We start from the raw sequence: 20,961 nt of genomic DNA, 5'->3' as shown, positions 1-20,961 counted from the left end.
TATATATACATATATATATACATATATATATATACATATATATATATATAACCCGGCATATACATGTTATTGGCAGATTTACTTACAATGTTCTCAAATTTTGAGCAAACAAGATGTCCTTTAGTAGGTGAATAAAGAAACAAATGATGGAAATTCAGGCAATGGAAGATTCTTCAGCATTACAAAAATGAGCAATCCAGCCATACAAAGACACGAGAGAACCCTAAAAACATATTACTAAGTGAAAGAAGCCAGTCTTTAAAGGCTGTATACTATATACTTCTAATATAAGAAATGGTAAAACTGTGAACACTGTAATAAATTAGTGGTTGCCAGGGATGGTAGAGAGAGAAAGAGAGAAATAGGCAGAGCCCAAAGGATTTTTAGGACAGTGAAACTATTCTGCATGATACTATAATAATGGATACATCATCATGCATTTGTCAAACCCCATAGAACATACAACATCACAAGTGAAACCTACTGTAAACTATAAACTTTGAATGATAATGATAGGTCAGTGTAGGCTTATTGTAACAAATGGTGGGAGAGCAAGATGGCTAACTAGACGCAGCCAGGTGGAACAGTTCCTACTGAGGGACCAAGACAACTGGCATACTCCTAACAGATCTTCCGAAGGAAGGCACTGAAAGTGGATGGAGAAAAGACACAGAACCGGGCTGAAGAAAGAGAAAGTGGAACCGTGCACAGGGCTACCATATACCAGGATTCATTCCTGGACCCTAATGGCTCCAGGGCAATGGGTGAGTTGAATGGGCAAGGAACAACCTACTCTTGCCACAGCCCTCTGGAATGCTGGCAGGAAGAGACTCCTTGACCACTATGGACACTCAAATTGTCAGGGAGAGCTTCTTAGAGAACTGATAGGGGCAGCAAGTCTGTGGAGCCCAGAGACTTTGGTGCAGGAGCCTCTATAGCAGAGCATGGCCAAGGATGTGCACCTCCCTAGGCTCAACTTGCTCCCATAGGATTCATTAGCCCTAGGGGAACTGTCGGACCTGAACTCTGCAGGGTGGTCTTGCCCATCAGATGGGGCCAGTCCAACCTGAGCACACCTTGGTCTACTGGCTTCTTCTAGGGCCCCACCCTAGCCACAACCTGCTTGCAGGGCAGTCTCAGGTGCCCTGGGGACCTGCACCTTAGCTTCTGCACTGGTGGACTGTGCCTGACTGGTGGAGAGCTCCAGCAATGTGGCTCCAACAGCCACACAGCATTCCACCCTCTCCCTCTCCATACTGCAGCCTTTCCCAGGCCCACAGCAACTCCCCACATAGTTTTGCTGGCATGTGTCTGTGTGGGTGGTTTTGCTTTCCTTGACCCACCAGCGCACAGGAGTGCAGTCTGTCCCTCTTCCCACCCCCAACCACTTTGCAGATGGAGCTTTGGCAGGCACAGAGCCAAGCAACCATGTCTCCACCAGCACCCCGCCCTTGTGCTAATACTGCACAGAACAGTAGATTCTCGCTCACGCTGAGCAACCACTCTTGCTTGCAGGATACAGAGAAGACACCTAGACCTGCATGCACCACCATCCTGCTCTTGAGCCAACACCAACCCAGCATGACTATGCATGCACACAATCACTAGCAGGGGCCCCTTGCCCATCCCAGCTGGCTGCCTCTGCCACTGGTGAATGCCCGCAGGAAGGCTGGCACCCTGGCACCCTGGTATCAGCTAGCACTCTGCCACAGCTGCCACCACTTGGATGGATCCCACTGTACCCACACCAAAAGCTTTGGCTGACGCCACCCATCCCAGTGTAGTAATCAGCAGTCTGAGAGCACCTTGGCACCACCACCCCCACCTCCTCACCGTGCCAGGGCAGTGGATTCCTAACCTTGAGGAGCCAGAGAACAAAGGGCCCAATACAAGTCCTCAGAGTTAGAGCATGCAATTCAGGAGTTGGGAGATGAACACCAGCCCACTAAAATCTTCTAGAAATAAAGCTAGTTGGCTGAATCCACCTTATACCACAAACAAACCCTCAGAGTCATGAAATAGGATAAAAGGAAAAAAATCCAAAGGTCAGCAACCTCCAAGATTGAAGGTAGATAAGCCCACAAAAATGAGAAGGAAACAGTGCAAGAGACCTGACGACTCAAAAAGCCAGAGTGTCTTCCTTTCTCCAAAGACAGCATCACCAGTCCAGCAAGGATCTGAACCAAGCTGAGATGGCTGAAATGACAGAAATAGAATTCAGAATATGGATAGGAACTAAGATAATTGGGCTATAGGAGTACACTGATATCCAGTCCAAGGAAGCTAAAAATCATGATAAGACAATGCAGGAACTGACACACAAAATAGCCAATGTAGAAAAAAAAGTAACTGACCTGATAGAGTTGAAACAGCACACTACAAGAATTTCATAATGCAATCACAAGTGTTAACAGCAGAATAACGCAAGCAGAGAAAAGAATCTCAGAGCTTGAAGACTAGCTTACTGAAAGAAGACAGTCAGACAAGAACACATTAAAAAGAAGAGAAAGGAATGAAAAAAAAAAAAACCTCCGAGAAATATGGGATTATGTAAAGAGACCAAATCTATGACTTACTGGTGTCTCTGAAAGAGGAGAGAATGGAATCAATTCGGAAAACTGATTGTAATATAATATAATTATATCATAACTGATTATATCAGAATAGCATCCGTAAGAATTTCCCCAATCCAGCTAGAGAGGCCAACATTCAAACTCAGGAAATGCAGAGAACCCCAGGAAGATAATCCACAAGATCATTCCAGACACATAATCATCACATTCTCTGAGGTTGATATAAAAGAAAAAATGTTAAAGGTCAGGTCACCTACGAAGAGAAGCTCATCAAACTAACCGTGGACCTCTCAGCAGAAACTCTACAAACCAGAAGAGACTGAGGGCCAATATTCAACATTCTTAAAGAAAAGAAATTTCAACCCAGAATTTCATATCCAGCCAAACTAATCTGCATAAGTAAATGAGAAATAAGATCCTTTTTAGACAAGCAAATCCTGAGAGAATTTGTTACCACCAGACCTGCCTTTTAAGAACTCCTGAAGGAAGCACTAAATATAGAAAGGAATGACCATTACCAGCCACTACAAAACCACAATGAAGTACATAGACCAATGGCAGTGTAGAACAACCACACAAACAAGTCTGTAAAATAAGCAGCTAACATCATGACGATAGGATCTGTCAACTGATCTTTGACAACGTTGACAAGAACAAACAATGGGGAAAGGATTCCCTATTTAACAAATGGCGCTGGGATAACTGGCTAGTCATATGCAGAAGATTGAAACTGGACCCTTTCCTTACACCATATACAAAAATCAATTCGAGATGGGTGAAGACTTAACTGTAGAACCTAAAACTATAAAACACTGGAAGATAAACTAGGCCATACAATTCTGGGCATAGAACCTGGCAAAGATTTTATGACAAAGATGCAAAAAGAAATTGCAACAAAAACAATTGACAAATGGGACCTAATTAAACTTAAGAGCTTCTGCACAGCAAAACAAACTATCAACAGAGTAAACAGAGAACCTTCAGAATGGAAAAAAAATATTGCAAAGTACACGTTTCACAAAGTCTAATATCTGGAGTCTACAAGGAATTTGATTCAACAAATGGGCAAATGACATGAACAGATACTTTTCAGAAGACATACACATGGCTAAAAAGCATATGAAAAAATGCATATTACTAATCATTAGAGAAATACATATTAAAACCACAGTGAGATACCATCTCCCACCAGTCACAATGGCTATATATATTTTTAAGACAGGATCTTGCTCTGTCACCCAGGCTTGAGTGCAGTGGTGCACTCATGGCTCCCTGCAGCTTCTACCTCCTGGGCTCAAGTGATTCTCCCACTTTAGCCTCCCTAGTAACTGGTACTACAGGCATGCACCACCGCACTCAGCTGATTTTTTTACTTTTCATAGTGACAGGGTTTTACCATGTTGCACAGGCTAGTCTTGAACTCCTGGACTCAAGCAACTTATCTGCCTCAGCCTCCCAAAGAGCTTGGATTACAGGTGTGAGCAACTGTGTGTAGCCCAGAATGGCTATTATAAAAAGTCAAAAAAATAGATGCTGGCGAGGCTTTGGAGAAAAGGGAATGCTTATACACTTCTGGGGTGAAATGCAAATTAGTTCAGCCATTGTGGAAAGCAGTATGACAATTTCCTAAAGAACTATGTGGTAGTCCACTCAGGATGGTAGTAGAGATTGTAAAACTGCAGAATATAGTCACAAACCTTTTTGGAAGGCTGAGAGGTTTATGTAAAAGCTTCAGGAAAGAATGGGCTGAAGACTGCTAGTTCTTTTATCTTGAGGCTTGAAGCATAGGGCAGTTAACAGGGGGATGCAAAGGAGTTTAAATGGCTTGTTGTCCTAAGACCAACCTTTGCCCATGTGTGCTTGACTGCCTCCTACTTGGGGGGTTGGCAAAAGTTTATTACTCAAAAATGGTGTTTGTTTTAGGCCTTGGAATCTGGCCTTGGATCTGCACCCTCTAGTGGTGTTGACTGAAAGCCTCTGTGGTTTAATGTGTACTGAATAAAGGCTGGGAAGGCCAGCGAGTTGAGGCTAGTGGCGGCTAATTTCTTCAGGTGAGTGGCCATAGACACCCCTAGCCCACTCTTCTGCTGTATTCTGTGTCTGAGTAAATTTATTCATCCATTGTGCAGCTGGGGTCTGTGGGGTGGACCCCGGGAGAAATGAAAGCAGAATTACCATTTTTTACACATTTGTTCTCTCATCCTACTTTAACTTGTGGGACACCAAATTTGGTGCCCTTGACAAACACTGCACACTCATTCTCCACCCTCTAGATGACACTCCTTTCACATTTACTTGAATTTGGCCTTGATTTTTATTTCAATTTTATTTTTATCTTGACATTGGTGTTGATCTTCCCTTTGATGCTGACTTAAAATTTTACATTGACCTTGACTTGATCTCAACTCAAACAAAATCTTGTTTCCCACCTTATGTCTAGGCCACATCTAGCACAGTTTCTTTACCTTTGACACTAACCTTGACCTTGACCTTTGCTATGGTTCTAACACTCATCCTGTTCTTGAACAATAGCCAGATCATATACAGCACTAATTACAAAGTTGAATATAATCTTGACTTTGATTTTGGCACTGACTTTGATCTTTTATTGACCTGTTAAGACTTTCTTCCTATCCTTTCATTACTATCATCTACCAGATGTCGTCTTATATGCAAACTTGAAGTTGACTGATCCCTTAAATTTCTCCTTGACTTTTATGTAACTACTTAGACCACTTCACAGGCAGATCAAATTCAGCTGATTTTGAACTTGAAATTGATTTAGACCTTGGCCTTGAACTTGACCTTAACCTTCATATTACTCCTGACTGAAATTCAAGCTTGACATTTCCTAGAGCTTATTTTAACCTTTAACTTGACCTAGACCTTGAAACTGAGCTTGAACTTTACTTTCATTTTCACTTTGACACTAATCCAGATCTACTACTTTTTTCTAATTAAAATCTCTATCATGTATGGTTCAAATTCTCATGACTTTGAACTTGAACTCTGCAGCTCAGAAGATACAAAAGGGATGGGTAATGTGAAAATCTGGATCAATATTCGAATTATGGGGAATTATACTGCAAATTGTGCCAGATCATCATCTGGGTATATGGCCCGTAACCCAGAGATTTCTTTTTGGGGGAAGGTAAGACAAAAAGAGCTAACCAGAGTCAAGCCCTATGCACCCAAATCTTAGCAGGCATAACTATAGCCACCTGTTACCTGGAAGTGTTGGCAGCCTTGGGATTTTTGAGCTGTCCCTACCCCCTTGTTTCATTTTGATCTATGTCTTCTAATAACTTGGTTTGTCTCTTCTCACCTACAGGCCATCAAAGTCCAAATGGTCATTCAAAGGGAGCCTCAGACAATGGCTTCCTTTAACTGGGGATACTAGATAGGCCTCTGAGAGAATATCTGACTGCCATTTCCCCCAAAACAGTGCCCCTTGTCAGCAGGAAGCACTTAAATTATCGTCTCTATACTAATGGCAGATGTACCTCGTCAGAGGGGGGACTGGTGGCAGAGGCAGCCCATCTGGAGCAGTGGTTGTTGAATGTGCCAGCTGCAGTGGGGGAGACACACTGGGGTTGCACACTCCATGGTGCCAGCAGGAGCCAGAAACAGGTGGGGGCCCTGTGCCCTACTGTTGGTGGGGTGGAAGCCCCATGCTCCTGGGCACAGCTGCAGCCACCTAGCTGTGGCTCTGGACCCAGGCATCCCTGTGCTCTCAAGGCCCTGGAAGCCCCCCTGCCCATGCAGGCTCAGAAGTGCCTGCTCCCACTCCCTGGCTCCTCCCTGCTCTTGGCACCCACTATGATCCTGGAGCAAAGTTGAAGCCAAGCCTGGATGCTGTCGTGACCTGGCCTAGTTTGTATGCACTTGGGGCGGCACTAACATGTCAGCCCTACCACTGCCTCAGCCCTCTCTAGACTTTGGGTGCTGACTTTGGGTTCCCTCCTTTAGGAGGGAGGCTGCGGGTGGTTAGGGGCAACTTGGTGCAGGCCTGCAGGTGCCCTTTGACACAAACAGCCTGGGCACCATGAAAAGCATGTTGGTGGCAGGAGGCAGACAGGCTCCTGGGTGAAAAGAGGCAGGGCCCTGTTGAAAACCCCACTTCAATCTAGGGATGGCCTGAAGCCTGTGGGCTGGGCTGCCAGTTCAGGGTAGAGTTTGCAGCCTGGAGTGAGAACTTATGGTACTTTTTCCAGGCCAACCCGTGGCCACTCATGGACCAACCAGCATGCAATTCCTCCCTTCTGTGCCCATTAAAAACCCTGGACTCAGCCAGACCCACACTTGTTGGGATGACCTATCTGTGGAAAAGAGCTACCCATTCCAGGTCTCTTCTCCACTGAGAGCTGGACACTCATTGGAACGACCTGCCTGCAGAAAGGATCTACCCACTCAGGGTCTCCTGAGAGCTGTTCTGTCACTCAGTGAAGCTTCCCTCCGTCTTGCTTACCCTCCAGTTGTCTACATACCTCATTCCTCCTGGAGGCAGGATAAGAACTTGGGACCCACTGAATGGTGGGACTGAAAGAGCTATAATACAAACAGGGCTGAAACATGCTTCCCACTTGCCATGTTGCAGGCAATGAGGAGAGAAGAGCTGTAGGTCTTCTGGGAACCCAGACCTTGGAGCTCCCTGAGCCAGAGCTATGACACCCTCTTTGGGGCTCTACAGCTCCTGGTATCTCCAAGCTTCTGGGTACCACCGCATTCTAGATGTGGGTACCTGCGGTGGATGCTCTTGTACATCTGATCCAGTTGCAGCCTTGCATGAAACTGGTGCCTGTGCCAGTGCCTGAAGCTGCCTGCCCCACCGCAACAGCTGGAATGCCTGGCTGCGTGCAGTGGCTGGACTCCATGCTCACTCACTGACATACCCCTCATTACTCTGTGCCTGGCTCACCTTGGCAGGTGTGGGAGCATGAGCTGGTAGCATGAGCCAAGCGCAGCCTGCCAGGCCGAGTGGACAGACTGAGCCCAGCAGGCCTCAGCAAAACTCAGGCAAAGTTGCTACCAGCCATAGATGTTTCTGGCTGGCAAAGCAACACCCCAAGGATCTTGTGACACTTCCTTTAGTACATACATAACTTGGGTCTGAGCCCGAGTGTCTATGTTCAAATCCTTGATCCGCCACTCACTAGCCATAGAACCTTGGGAAAGTTAAGCCTCATATGCTTCAGTCATCTACAAATGAGAGTGGTACATACTGCATCACTTATTGTGAGGCTATCAGAGTTTACCTGTCAAATGCTTAGAATATAACCAGACACACAGAAAGTGCTCAATAGATCTTAGCTTTCATTACATGCTTCACTAGCACCACATGCATGTCTTTTGTAGGACTTATCAGAGCTAGACTTTGAATACTCGTGTGATGTTCATGACTGTCTGTCCTAGTGGGGACTTGAACAAGGAATGATGAGTGCTTTGCCCACAAGTGTGTCCCCAGTATCTAGCCTGGAGTTCGGCACATAGTTATGTTGAATATTCTCCAGTTGCCTCTCCAGATCCATCCCCAGCCTCCTCTGGCTCTGTGCCCCAGGAGGCTGAAACATCTGTGGGTCGTCAAGAGGCTCCCCAAGTCATTGAACTTCTGGTTGGGTTTGGCCAATGGAAGACATGGGCAGGAGATAATAGAGTAGACAGAGAATGGGATTGGGATATTTATTTCCCTGGCTTTCTCTGCCAGGCCACAAGCTGAAGCAGCCATGTCTCTTTATTAGAGATCCCCACGCATCTCAGGCAACCACAATCCCAACTATTCTCCAGGTCAAGTGAATGCCTGATAGCGCCTGGCCCCAGGATGCCTCACCCCTTCTTAGGTCCCCATGCACCTATAAACTGTGCCTTCCTTAAATTCTGCTGATTTATCCCAGTTAATGCGCCACGTCTTTCCTTCTGGAACATTGATACAAGAGGTTCTGTATCAACATTTTTGGAACAAATGAGTAGACGCCTATTTTACCATATGAAGATAATAATTCTCAGGCCCAAGCATGGCTACAGTTGTCCTAATGAGTTAATAAGAGACAGGAAGTGATCATACCTTTTTTAAAGATGATGTTCTTGAGTAGTAGCTCTCAAATGTGGGTGTGCATGAGAAACCTGGAGGTCTTGTTGAACTCATATAGCAGGCTCTACTCCCAAGAGATGCTGATTTGGCTGATCAGGCCTGGGGGTGAGGGATAGTAACTTGCATTTCCAACAAGATTTCTGGTGACATTGATGTTTCTAGGCTGAAGACTACTCTGAGAAACACTGCACAAGAGAAATGCCAGATGCTTTTGTTACTTACAGACCCCAAGGCTCAGGGCTGCATTAACGGTCTTTAAAGACATAAAAGCTCAAGTACAATATAATTAGTTTTATTTTACACTTCTCTGATTATTGAAATCTCAACAGAAGTTTTTGATAACAAACAAAAAGGAAAATAATAAAACAGCAAGGACAAGATTAAATGTTGACAGCAGATGAAGGGTTGTACAGGGCCCCATCCTGGGGAGGCTGTACACATTCTCAGCACAGCAGCAGAGTGGCCCGCGGAGCTTGAACCTGGTAAAGACAGCAAGTAAGCCACAGCTCAAACCCTGAGGCTTGGGAACAGAAAGGAGCTCCTTCCTGGTCCATCCCAATCTGGGTGGCATGGGCATGGGAAAGAGCAAACGCACCCCGCAAAGCACACTGGACATGCCTCTTCTTTAGCTTCTCAGGCCAGAAGACCCTCCTCTCCACAAACGCAAGCACACTCGCATGCTCACAAGCATGTACACACATCATATTCACACACTCAAGCCACGCTCTTCATTTCAGGGTTCTATCATGGGCTCAGGTACCACGGCCAGAACTGAGGTATATGTGAGCTACCTTAGCAGACTCACAAAAGGCTACTGCAGGGGTGGGGTCAACCGTCCCAAGGACCTGGCAAGGGAGGAACTGAATTCTGTACCCCAGTGTTGTGGGAGAAAATTCTAATGAGCAAATGGGACTAGCGAGGCCCAGTTAGGGAGGTCCGGAAGCCAGTTCTGAGATGCCACCCAATTCTGCTTTGCTCCTCAGTAGCCAGTCGGCAAAGAAGCAGAGTGCCAGGAGGCCAGTCCCAAGCAGGTCACCCAGCCCTGTGAGGTAGGGGATGCAGTGGTTATCAGGATCCTGGGCCTGGTGCCAAGTCAGCCGAACCATCACTTCTGCCAGGTACAGCAGGATTGCCACCTGTCAGAAGAGCAAAGAGACACAAAAGAAGACCAAGTCAGAAAGCCAAGTACGGGTAGGAAGCACTAGCTGAGGCTCAAAGGCAGACACCAAGGTGGACATGTCAGCCCCAGCCAGCCTCCTTCCTCCAGCTTCTCTTGGGGTCTGAAGCCCAGCTCTGAGCTCAAGCAGTGGCTAGAGAGGTGACCCTCATCTGCACTTTCCTAGCCTCCTCCCTCTGGTGGGCCCTGCTCCTGATACCCTGAAGGGCCAGTCAGACACACTGTCACTCACCAGCTAGGGCTCTCTCTGCTGCGCCAGGCTCCACTCATGGGACTTCGTGGAGACGTCCACTGGGTTTGCCTGAGCCCTTCTCCCTGGAGGTTAGGACAGCCAGCCCTTCCTGAAGGTGCCATGGGGTAGTCCATACAAGCCTGCTCAGGCCTCACGGCTCCTCAGTCCCTTGTCCAAGGCTGACCCCAGCTCCTTCCTTCTCCCCAACTGGAGCCATAAGCTGCTGCTGCTCAGGACAACTTCTTGGATTTCCCTAATTCTACCCTTTAGGGTCAGGAACACACCACCATTCCAAATGCCATCAACTCAGGGAGATAAGAAAGTGGCAGTACCAGTACCATACCCACAGAATTGCCCTCCAGTGCCCACAGTGCTCCTTGCAGAGGCCCCAGGCCCACTGGGGACCATCAGCCCATTGCAGTCTAGGCAGTGTACTGAATACCACCCCAGCACAGGAACCAGCTTAATCTCCTTCACCACCGTGATCACTGCTGTCCAGCTCTGATCAGTCTATGCATGCCTTCCAGCAGCACCCCTGCAGGGGCCTGGCTCTGCCCACCTGCTGCTGGATAGGCAGTGAATGGCTGGACCGCTCATCAGCCTGTTCCATGGGAACATGCTTCATCCTCAGACTGCTCCTCTTATCCTGATGATGAATGTGCAGCATGCAGTGTGGCATGTTGTATGTGGTGTCTAGCACACAGCATATAGTGTGAGGGGTGATGTGCAGGCTGAAATGTGGAGCGTGTAGTGCAGTATGTAGTGGAAGCTGTGTCGTGTGTAGGATGTGGCATGCACTGTGACACGCAGCGTGTAGCGTGGGTGGCATGCACTGTGTGACGTGGAGTGTGTGGTGTAGATCGTGTGGTGTGTGGTATGGAGGGTGTGGTGTGGGGTGTGTGGTGTGGGGTGTGTGGTGTGGAGTGTGTGGTGTGAGGTGTGTGGTGTGGGGTGTGTTGTGTGTGGTGTGTGGCATGTGGTGTGTGGTATGGGGTGTGTGGTGTGGAGTGTGTGGTGTGGAGTATGTGGTGTGGGGTGTGTGGTGTGGGGTGTGCGGTGTGGAGTGTGCGGTGTGGGGTGTGCGGTGTGGGGTGTGCGGTGTGGGGTGTGCGGTGTGGAGTGTGTGGTATGGGGTGTGTGGTGTGGAGTGTGTGGTGTGGGGTGTGTGGTGTGGAGTGTGTGATGTGTGGTGTGTGGTGTGTGGTGTATGGTGTGAGGTGTGTGGTATGGGGTGTGTGGTGTGTGGTATGTGGTGTGTGGTATGTGGTGTGTGGTGTGGGGTGTGTGGTGTGGAGTGTGTGGTGTGGGGTGTGTGGTGTGTGGTGTGAGGTGTGTGGTGTGGGGTGTGTGGTGTGGATTGTGTGATGTGTGGTATGGGGTATGGGGTGTGTGGTGTGAGGTGTGTGTTATGGGGTGTGTGGTGTGTGGTGTGTGGTGTGGGGTGTGTCATGTGTGGTGTGTGGTGTGGGGTGTGGTGTGGGGTGTGTGGCATGGGGTGTGTGGTGTGGGGTGTGTGGTGTGGGGCGTGGGGTGTGTGGTGTGGGGTGTGGGGTGTGTCGTGTGGGGTGTGTGGTGTGTGGTGTGAGGTGTGGGGTGTGTGGTATGGGGTGTGTGGTGTGGGGTGTGGGGTGTGTCATGTGGTGTGTGGTGTGGAGTGTGTGGTATGGGGTGTGTGGTGTGGAGTGTGTGGTGTGGAGTGTGGGGTGTGTGGTGTGTGGTGTGAGGTGTGTGGTATGGGGTGTGTCGTGTGTGGTGTGGGGTGTGTGGTGTGTGGTGTGGGGTGTTTGGTGTAGGGTGTGTGGTGTGTGGTGTATGATGTGAGGTGTGTGGTATGGGGTGTGTCGTGTGTGGTGTGTGGTGTGGGGTGTGTGGTGTGGAGTGTGTAGTGTGAGGTGTGTGTTGTGGGGTGTGTGGTGTGGGGTGTGTGGTGTGAGGTGTGTGTTGTGGGGTGTGTGGTGTGGGGTGTGAGGTGTGTGGTATGGGGTGTGCAGTATGGAGCAGCCTCTGTATCTGACAAGTTGACTCAACTCCTGGAAGATAGGGACTCATCCATTTATTCTCAAGTGTTCACTGGATACCTACTACGTGGCAAGCGTGTTCTGGCAGATGGCGATACAGTCTTTCCCCTTCTGTTCTGGAGCTGATATGTTAGAACCCCACATGTCCAGCCACCCCCATACACCCCGCTCAGCCTCTCAGGAGACAGGAAATGCCTGGCTGGCAACCCAGCTGCACACCTCTGCTGCAGCAGTCAGGCTTACCTGGATTAGGCCTGCCAGCAGGTAGAGCACCACAAAGGTCTGGCTGTTTGTGACCGACTGACCCTCCACCAGGTAGATGATGTAGAAGAAAATCAGATGGCCTGGGACCACCAGCAAGAGCAGGACTCGAGCTGACACGGAATTGATTTCTGAAAGAAACAGAACCAAGAAGGTCACGTGACCTGAAGCGAGGCCACCCTGGCATGCAACAGTCCTCAGTGAGGCATCCATACTCACTCATTCATTTATTCCCAAGTGTTCACTGGACACCTATGAGACAAGCATATTCTGGCAGACGGGGGTATAGTGTTTCCCCCTTCCTCGTGGAACTGTTATTTTAAAGAATAGAAACAAACAAGAATCAAGTAAGCAGAAACAAAAAGAAGAAAGAAAGACTATTTCAAACTGTGGGAAGTACTTTGAAGAAAATGAGGGTAAAAGGAAGGGCAAAAAGCAGGAAGTATATCAGTGGGGATGAGCTCCTGCAGATAGCATTTCAGTTGGGATTTGAATTTGGGGGAGAGGAGTTTGGGCAGACAAAAGAGAACATGCAAGGGGCTTAAGGAGAAAAAGAGCTTTGGGTGCGGTGCTCCACTCAATGTGGCTCTGGTGATCTGGGGAGGGCAGCTGGTTCAAAGGGGACCTCAGGCAGCCCCTTCTTCACAGCAGCCTTTGTGGCCCTGTCAGCATACCTGCAATGTGTCAGTGAGCCCGGGGTTTCCTTCAGATTCCCATGCTCTGAGTTTAGACTTTACAACAAGTGTGATTGTCCCTGGCTCTACCACAAACACTTTTTAAAATTTTAAAGTGAATGTGATTGATTTCTCAAACGGAAATGGAGTTCTAATGAAAAGTAAGTCTCCATTTGCCTCTGAGTTAATACATGTATTTCACCAAAATGATAAAGAAAAGGAGAAGGCCGGGCGCGGTGGCTCAAGCGTGTAATCCCAATACTTTGGAAGGCCGAGGCGGGTGGATCACAAGGTCAAGAGATCGAGACCATCCTGGTCAACATGGTGAAACCCTTTCTCTACTAAAAATACAAAAAAAATTAGCTGGGCATGGTGGCACGTGCCTGTAATCCCAGATACTCAGGAGGCTGAGGCAGGAGAATTGCCTGAACCCAGGAGGCGGAGGTTGCGGTGAGCCGAGATCGCGCCATTGCACTCCAGCCTGGGTAACAAGAGTGAAACTCTGTCTCAAAAGAAAAAAAAAAAAAAGGAGAAAAAAAAATCAGATATAGCTCAAAGCTAACGCAGAGGAGCACCAACATCTATTCATGAGAAATCAGACACAGAATAAAAGTATTCTTTAAAAAATAGTCAAAAAGAGGAAGCAAAATGATCGGAAGAAGCTACTATTGGAAGTTTGTGTAAGAACTCAAGATAATCTATAAAGCAACCATGTAAACAATAAGAATTCAATAAAATGTTTAGGTGTACAAATAACACAGAAAAATAACAGCTTTTCTATATACAAATGACAAGTTAGAAAATATAACAGGGAGTTTGACATCTGAGCAAAAGCGGAAGACAAACTTCTTCCTATTTCTCCCACTAAGTACAACTAAAAGCCTGAACATTGTATATAAAACAAATGCAAACAGATTCTGAAAGGCTGGCTGGGGACCTTGGGCCACAATTAACAACATGGTCGTGAGTCCCCTGAATTGTCCTTTTTCTCTTTATTTGCCTCACGTATCCAAGACCGAGTCCTGGAGAAGTCAGCCATCAAGAAATATGGACACAAATAGACAAAAAAGGCTCCACAGGCTGGGCACGGTGGCTCACGCCTGTAATCCCAACACTTTGGGAGGCCAAGGCAGGTGATCACTTGAGGTCAGGAGTTTGAGACAAGCCTGGCCAATATGGTGAGGCTTGTCTCTACTAAAAATACAAAATTAACTGGGCATGGTGGCGCATGCCTGTAATCTCAGTTACTCCGGAGGCTGAGGCAAGAGAATTGCTTGAACCTGGGAGGTGGAGGTTGCAGTGAGCCGAGATCACGCCATTACACTCTAGCCTGGGTGCCAGATTGAGATCCTGTCTCAAAAACAGACTCCATAGAATTCTGTTCTTTTTAGCCAAGGGCCAGGAAAGGGGCAGCCCAGCAAAACAGAGAACTTTCAGATAATAACTACTCTACTCCAACACACCGCACAGGATAAACTGCAACCCCAACCCCATCAGGAGAGTCCGAGTGGGACCACCATCAACTGTGGCTGGCAGGGTGAGATTCAGAACTTTCATCCCTACCCAGTGGTAATGGGGTCCCCACCTTGTCAGTGAAGCCATGTGGGGAGCAACAATAAGGCATCTCTCCTCATCCCAGCCAGGGTGGTCTCAGAGGAGGCCTAATGAGGAAACTAGATCGCACCATGCCTAGCAGTAACAAGGTGCTCCTCTTCTTCCAGGATAGCAATAGAGGCTGAGTGGGAAACCTGGCCTTCCACCCCAACCTGGGAGTAAGGCAGCAGTCCATTCTCTTCTTCCTGGTGGTGGTGCCAACAGAGGCCAGCTAAAATGGAGATTCAAATGTGATCCAAAGTCTTGTCACATAATACCTGAAATGTCTGGATTCAAATGAAAATCACTCATCTTACCAAGAGCCAGAAAAATCTCAACCTGGATGAGAAAAGACAACCAACAGATAGCAGAGTGAGATGACACAGACGTCAGCATCAGCTGAAAGCTGTTCTAATGAAGCCACTACAATGCTTCATCAAGCAATCACAAACATGCCTGAAACAAACAAAAATAGAACGTATAAGCAAAGAGAAAGTCTTAGAAAAGACAGAGTAGAAAGAAGAACCAAATGGAAATGTTAGAACTAAACACATACAATACCCCCCAAAGTCCCAAACAACTCAGTGAATAGGCTCGATAGCAGAATGGAGAGGGCAGGGGGAAAAAATCAGCCAACTTCAAGAAAAAACTGATAGAAATGAGCCAATCTAAACAAGGAGAATAACAGACTTTGAAAAAACTAAAGAGTATCAGGGACTTGTGGAGCTGTAACAGAGGATTTAACATTTATGTCATTAGAATATCAAAAAGAAAGAGAGTACAGCTGAAAAAGCGATGGCATAAATTTTCCAATTTGACAAAAGAGGTAAATTCATGTGTTCAGGGAGCCTAAAAACACCAAATAGGATAAACCCCAAGAAGTCCACACCAATACATGTCATAATCCAACTCCTAGCAACTAAAGACAAGGTCTTGAAAAATGCAAGAGAGAAATGGCCCCATCACTATACAGCAAAACACACTGAAATGGCAGTAGATTTCTGATAAGTCATGGAAGTCAGAAGGAAGCGGCACATTTTTCAAGTGTTTGAAAACAACTACCAATCCTGAATTTTATAATCAGTGAAAATATCCTTCAGAAATGTGCCAACAGCCAACCCAAAAGATGGCCAAAGGTAGTTCTCAAAATAGAAAGGAAATCCAAAACATAACAGGAAAAATGATTAATTTTTCAAAGCCAACAAAAAGATAAAATCTCTCCAAAAGCTTCCAGTGGTTCTGAGTAGAATCCAGCCTCCTTCCTCAGCTCCAAGGCCCTGTCTGCTCACCCCTTCCGGGCTCTCTGGCCTCACCATCCTTCATCCCCTCCTGTCCATTCAACTCAGGCCATATTTGTCTTTCAGTTCTTCAGACTTGCCACACTGTTTCCTGCCTCTGGGCCTTTTCTAGACTGCACCCACTTTCCTGAAAGGCCCTTCTCCAGCCCTCCTCCTCCCAACAACACCTGCTTGTCCTCAGGAGGAGCTTCCCAACCCCAAGTGTATATCCTCTAATTCTTCTTCACTGCACTCTGCACTTTTGCTACTCAGTACACACTATAATTTGTAATTATGAGATCACTTGTGCTTATCTGCTCTTCTACATAGTGTACTCCAAGGGCAAGAAATCAGCTCTCTCTGTTCAATAAATAACTGAATGAAGGAATGAAGGACAGGCAGGGCCAGGGAGTCTGGTTTCTGGAACCCTGAAGGTGATGTGTACCAAGATCAGCCCTGGCCTCAGGCATCCATTGCTACAGACACCAGATTCCAACAACATGGATGTTTTCTTGTTTAAAGTAACAGCTATGATGCCCTCTGAAAGACATGATACCCACCTGATGTGCAGAAAGTAGAACATGGATTGGGCCAGAATTTTTTCATCTGGAGGGGCAGGACGCCAGGTGTGCTCCACATGTGGAGGTAGGTTGAGATTCGGCTGGTCTGAATGGCCACCAGATTGCCACCAACACCTACGAGGAGAAAAGAAATCTGTTTTCCCCTTCTTCACACCAGTCTCTAAGTTGTATCCCTTATTTTAAGTTCCCTTCTTCCAGGAAGGCTTCTTTGGTTAATTCAGTCCTTCATTCTCTTTTCTTTTCCTCCCACTTGACCACAGATCTTGTCTGGCAGCAAGTCAGGGTGGCCCAGAGCTTGTGAGTGAGATATCCAGGGAGCAACTGCATCACCTTGACTGCTGGCATCTCTTAAGGTGAGGAGAGTAGGGCTGTAAAGTAGGTTCTCAATAAATATTTATTGGCTGGAGCAAAGGTGCAGGGACAAAGTGAGGATGAGGAGAGTGGATGGAGTCTGTTTTTGAGACAGGATCTCAATCTGGCACCCAGGCTAGAGTGCAATGGCGTGATCTCGGCTCACTGCAACCTCCACCTCCCAGGTTCAAGCAATTCTCTTGCCTCAGCCTCCGGAGTAACTGAGATTACAGGCATGTGCCACCATGCCCAGTTAATTTTGTATTTTTAGTAGAGACAAGCCTCACCATGTTGGCCAGGCTTGTCTCAAACTCCTGACCTCAAGTGATCACCTGCCTTGGCCTCCCAAAGTGTTGGGATTACAGGCGTGAGCCACCGCGCCCAGCCTGTGGAGCCTTTTTTGTCTATTTGTGTCCATATTTCTTGATGGCTGACTTCTCCAGGACTCGGTCTTGGATACGTGAGGCAAATAAAGAGAAAAAGGACAATTCAGGGGACTCACGACCATGTTGTTAATTGTGGCCCAAGGTCCCCAGCCAGCCTTTCAGAATCTGTTTGCATTTGTTTTATATACAATGTTCAGGCTTTTAGTTGTACTTAGTGGGAGAAATAGGAAGAAGTTTGTCTTCCGCTTTTGCTCAGATGTCAAACTCCCTGTTATATTTTCTAACTTGTCATTTGTATATAGAAAAGCCATCCACACAAACCCCACAAAGTCTAGGCCTAGGAAGTCAGCACGTGCAGAAAGCCAGGTGTCACGCAGCAGGCAATGTGGGGATCAAGGCAGCTGGGAAGCACAGTCCTAGATCCGTCTCAGGGACTGCTGCAGTGCCAGAGTATAGGCCTGGTATTTGTTACAGTCTTAATTTTTAAGAAGAAATCCAGATTTTTAAGTGTACATATCTGAGTTTTGATGTCAGCAATGAATCAAAAAAAAAAAGAAAAAGCCACAAGAACCAGCACCCTGGTTCTGAAGGCCATGCTCAATCGGCAGGTGCCTGAGAGGCCTGGAGTTTGGTTCTGTCAGGAGAGCTCATGTCCCGAGGCTACCTGTGAGCAGTGGGTCTGAGTTGCTGTGAGCATGTGTGGGGCTTCCTCCCCGGGCTCCTTCCATCCTCCGGCATCCCTGCAAGGCAGCAGTCTGTCCACAGCTCAGCTGCCCAACTGCCTGTGTGGGGCTGGTGCTGCCCCTCTCAGGTCTGCTGTTCAGGTCCAACCCAAACCTGGGGGCCAGCCTAACCCAGGAACCCCATGGGAACCCCTCAAATACCTACCACTTATGACAGGGGTAAATATCGCCATGCCTTTGTATTGCTGTTTAGCAATGGTTTTGCTCAAGATGAGCCCTCCAAAACTGGGGAGAGAGCAGACAGCAGTCAGGTGATCAGAGTTTACACTTAAAATGGCCCACAAACCTCTATACAAATCACCCTCTCAGCCTGGCTTCCCACTGTTAGCAGACACTCTCCTTTCCCCTACACAAAATATCTGCTGCATCCAAGCTGGTCTCCCCAGCGTTCTCTGCACCCTGCTCATGCTTTTCCATCTCCACTCTGAGCCTCAACTATTGCAGAAAGCCATCCGAGAACACTCACTTACTGCAAAACAAACACCTTTCCAAGGGCCAACAGCGGGCTGGGCTGTCCCATGACTCTGGGACCAGAACTGAGATGCTCTTTAGAAGAAAACAGAACCTGTAGGAGGATCACCTCATGCTCACCCCTTGTTCTCAGAAAATTTTGCAGCAAGACCTTGCTCCCACCAGCCACTGTAGTTTAGCAAAAGCTTTCCCACCCCTTGGAACTTCTTAAGAGTCAGTTCTCTTAGAACAGTCTTAGAGAAGCCAGGTCAATCTGTATAAGGAGCCCAGGAGCCTCCTGGAAGCAAGGATACCTACTCTATCACCTCTTCTTCCCAAGACTTAAAGTTAGAAAACTCCATCAGAATAGACTGGGGTGGCCCCCATCAAGGTTGACTCCCAGGAAATGGGCCTTGAGTGTGGTGGACCTGGGCTCAGCTGAAGGTTCTAAGGCTCTGGAGGGGAGCTAACCCCACAGCTGTCTGGGTCCCACCAGCAGCCATGAGTGGACAGTGACCAGGAGGATGGATGAGTAAGCAGATATGGCCTTGAGGCCGAGGTGTGGGACCTGCCACCTACGCAGGGGTCTGGGCCAGCAAAGCTCTGGCGGCCATGGCCTGAAAGCTGCTGTCTCCTCTGGGGCTCCAGTGCACTCATGCGGTAGGCCCAGCTTTGGCTCTTCCTGGCTCCCTGGTGTTCTGGCAATTCTAAACAGAGCAGCCGCTCTTAGAACCAATAAGGCCCAGGGTTCTCCATGAAAGGGAGAGAAGAAAGTAATTAATCAGCAATGGGAGTTACTGAAGGAGCCCATGGCTACATTTCACTCCATCCCCGACCCCCAGGGTAGTGAGTGTCACTCTGGTTCTAGGGGCCTTCGTGGCTGAGAAGAGGAAGAGAGGGCCGTGGCCCTGGCTCCTGCTCACCTGCTGATGACCATGGCCAGGATGATTGGGAACCAGCCAAACTTTAGGATCTTCATGATGGGTGGGCTCTGCTTGGCAATGAAGATCCACAGCGGGGTCAGAGCCGCGAAGCTGAGGCAGACCAGCGGCATCAGATATTGATTCTCTGAAAGGAGAACAGGGACACACGTGACTCACGTGGCCAAGGCCAGCATGCACAGGCCCAGCCTGGGTTTCACAAGTGAGAAGTAGATGAGGATGCTCCTATCGCCATCAGTTTAGGGGGAACCACCTTGCCATACTTTTCAAAGAATTTTCACCATCCCAAGAAGTAACCAGAAAAGCTCCTCTCTGAACTCAATTCCTGCCACATTCAACTCCACTTTTCTGGCAAACTTGCTATTTTCCCCACATAAAGTACTCTATTCTTAGTACTCTGTTGGCTGTGTACTGGATCAGTCACCGCTGTGGGGGCCCAGGACGAGCCTGACACACTCGGGCACCTTGTACATTCATTCTCTTCCTTCCTGCCTTGCATGCAGTGTGAGGGTCTCCTTCCACAAGTGACAGAGCAAGACTCTGGCTTTCTCTAGAGCGGTCCTCTCATCCTCAGGCCCACCCTGATGTTACTGTCATAAACAAATAGAAGTACAGTTTATAGAGCACACCACGAGCCGGCACTATGCTCGGTACTTCGTATGTACAATCTCATCTCACCTTCTTGACATCCCTGCTCAGACAGGCAGCAGGAGGAAGCAGACATGCCAAAAAAGGTAGCTGCCCAGATAGCAAGCAGCTCCATCAGGGCTACGGCCCAGGTCCATGGAATGCCAGGGCTGGCTATGGGATGCCACCTGTGGTCCTGGTCCTGGCTGAGGCCAGTCCCAGGCAACCACATGGGTTACGGCCAGCCCGGAAGCTTTTTTTTTTTTTTTAAAGTAGCAGGAGCCATACCTTTGAAGCACTTGAGATTGATTTCTGCAAAGTCTAGAAAAAGCAGTGACTCCAATGTGCAGTGCTGATGCATGTGACAGCCGAACATGTTATCATTCAGCTCTGGCTGCAGCCCTGCTATCTACATGGCCCCAGTTAGTTTTTAGGGAGTCACAGATTGGGCAGGCAAAGAGGAGCAGGATTTTAAAAGCACATCATATACATTAGGCAAGCAGCCTAAGGACATTTTCCTCCTGCATTGCACACTTACTGTGCTTTCTGTTCAAATAGATCCACAGGCCACCTTTCGAGAGCATTCCTCTCTCATTTCCTCCAACATCCAAGATAAATCTAGCTACCCCGTCTCATTTTCTCCACAGGTGGGAGGACAGTGAAGACTGGCCAGGTGCTGGATCAGTCACCGCTGTGGGGGCCCAGGACAAGCCTGACATGCTTGGGCACCTCATGCATTCATTCCCTCCCTTTCTGTCTGGTGCTCTGTGTGAGCGTCCCCTCCTACAAGTGACAGAACGAGACACCAGCTTTCTCTAGATCAGTCCTCATACCCTCAACCCCACCCTCCAGAGGGTGGATTCACCTGCCAAGGGGGCTCCAACACTCAGGGGTGCCCAGGCAAGGGTCTGTGTCCCACACGCTCCCTCCATGGTGGTATTATCAGGAACATCCCCTCCTTTCTCCTCCACACTAAAGGGTCAAGGTCC

General features: G+C 48.0%; 1 protein-coding gene across 4 annotated transcripts in view; it reads right to left on the bottom strand.

Moving 5' to 3' along the window:
* Positions 1-8,932: 8,932 nt before the first annotated feature.
* Positions 8,933-20,961, bottom strand: part of SLC41A3 (solute carrier family 41 member 3) — a 65,088-nt gene continuing 53,059 nt past the window's right edge. For 3 of the 4 annotated variants that reach the window (XM_039477124.1, XM_074404186.1, XM_039477125.2), the window contains 5 exons: positions 19,328-19,472; positions 18,100-18,179; positions 16,454-16,588; positions 12,332-12,480; positions 8,933-9,797 (listed from right to left, as the gene is read on the bottom strand). In XM_039477124.1, coding sequence (XP_039333058.1) covers positions 9,588-9,797; positions 12,332-12,480; positions 16,454-16,588; positions 18,100-18,179; positions 19,328-19,472 — 719 coding nt within the window. In that variant the 3' untranslated portion in view covers positions 8,933-9,587. The remainder of the gene's footprint in view (positions 9,798-12,331; positions 12,481-16,453; positions 16,589-18,099; positions 18,180-19,327; positions 19,473-20,961) is intronic. The other variant, XM_074404187.1, reaches the window with a different exon arrangement.

This window comes from Saimiri boliviensis, chromosome 8 (genome assembly GCF_048565385.1).
Source record: "Saimiri boliviensis isolate mSaiBol1 chromosome 8, mSaiBol1.pri, whole genome shotgun sequence".
Lineage (NCBI taxonomy): Eukaryota > Metazoa > Chordata > Mammalia > Primates > Cebidae > Saimiri > Saimiri boliviensis.
Note: the sequence above shows the minus strand (reverse complement) of the source record. Positions and strands in the feature narration are given on the sequence as shown.